The 1,360-nt window shown below is 47.2% G+C and overlaps 1 protein-coding gene across 1 annotated transcript; it reads right to left on the bottom strand.

Annotated features, from left to right (window-relative positions):
- Window positions 1-353: 353 nt before the first annotated feature.
- Window positions 354-845, bottom strand: LOC120075819 (glutamic acid-rich protein-like). The gene has a single exon (XM_039029498.1). It carries the CDS (start codon window positions 843-845, stop codon window positions 354-356), a length of 492 nt encoding a protein of 163 aa, XP_038885426.1.
- Window positions 846-1,360: the final 515 nt, after the last annotated feature.

The following is a 1,360-nucleotide window of genomic DNA, read 5'->3' as shown; positions in this document are numbered from 1 at the left end:
CTCCAAGGCCAGCAAAATGCGCTGTTCCTCCTCGCGCCTTATTCTTTCCTCTTCTTCCGAGATTGCGTTGTTGCGGCGCACTTCTTCATCATGTAATTTTCTTCTTAACTCGCATTCTACGATGATTTGTTGTGCACTCTTATACACATCTAGATGTGTATAAGAGACAGCTCATGCGCTGAACATTTGCTTTGCGCTTCTTCTCCTTCTCTTCCTTCTTCTTCTTTTCTTCCTCCTCTTCTTCTCTCATTTCTTTTTCGAATTGCTCCAAGGCCAGCAAAATGCGCTGTTCCTCCTCGCGCCTTATTCTTTCCTCTTCTTCCGAGATTGCGTTGTTGCGGCGCACTTCTTCATCATGTAATTTTCTTCTTAAATCGCCTTCTACGATGATTTGTTGTGCCCGCAACCTGTCTCTTATACACATCTAGATGTGTATAAGAGACAGCCCTTGTGGTGGTGGATTCTCCGTCAACTTTTGGGCTCTCAGCCCTTTTTCTTTTCTCTCCCTTCTTCTTCAAGCGCTCCTTTTCTCGCCTGCGTTCCCTCCTCTCACTCATTTTTATTTCTTTTTTCTCCTTCCTTGGCCAGGCTTCTTCATCACCTTCTGCCCTCTTCTCCTTGATCTTCTTCTTCTTCTTCTCCTCCTCATCCATTTCAGGCTGCTTCTCTGCCACCGCTTCCTCCAAAGCAACCCTGATGGGTCCCTCATAGGATTCTGTTTGAACAGTTTCCTTAGAATCCGAAACAGCCAGGGCGCTCTTTCTTGAAGCTTCCTCAATCTTCTCCTCCGAAGGTAGTGGTTGATTAATAACCCCCGCTTCCGGCAGCCCTCCTTCCTTCTCCATGTTACTTAAAATACTCCCAAACACTTCTCTGTCGTCTCTTCTTTTTCTCTCGCTTTCAGAAGACAGTGTTAGGAGTGAGGCACTCTCCGTGCTCTGCCCCTCTTTAATGCAGAGTGGTCTGGCTACTACAGGTTTTCGCCGAGGTTTTCTAACGATTCGTGGGATGGGATTTGGTTGGGCGGTGAGACGGCAGCTTGCTGCTAGGAATGCTGCTCTCTTGCAGTGATTTGGGCTGGTAAAGGTGATGAGGGTATGGAGGGTGAATGAGTAAACTGATCGGCCATGGTTATACTGAGTGAAAGGGCTGGGAAAGTTCTTAGGGTTTTTAGGAAGAAAGTTCGCCGTCTGGGTATGCGAAGGATTTACTAGGGTTTCGTTTTTGCAAAAAGATTCAAATAGACGACCTAAGAAGGAGGAGGACGGAATTTATAGGTTGGGCCTTGATGGGCTCAAGGCAAATTCTGCGGTGTCAAGCCTTGAGGTACTCAAAAAGCCTGCCGCCACGCTCCTCACAT

Source organism: Benincasa hispida, chromosome 1 (genome assembly GCF_009727055.1).
Source record: "Benincasa hispida cultivar B227 chromosome 1, ASM972705v1, whole genome shotgun sequence".
NCBI lineage: Eukaryota > Viridiplantae > Streptophyta > Magnoliopsida > Cucurbitales > Cucurbitaceae > Benincasa > Benincasa hispida.
This window is presented reverse-complemented; position numbering and strand designations above follow the sequence as displayed.

Excerpts from the sequence above, each read along its gene's own strand:
- LOC120075819 (XM_039029498.1), bottom strand. The coding sequence starts at position 845 with ATGGAGAAGGAAGGAGGGCTGCCGGAAGCGGGGGTTATTAATCAACCA.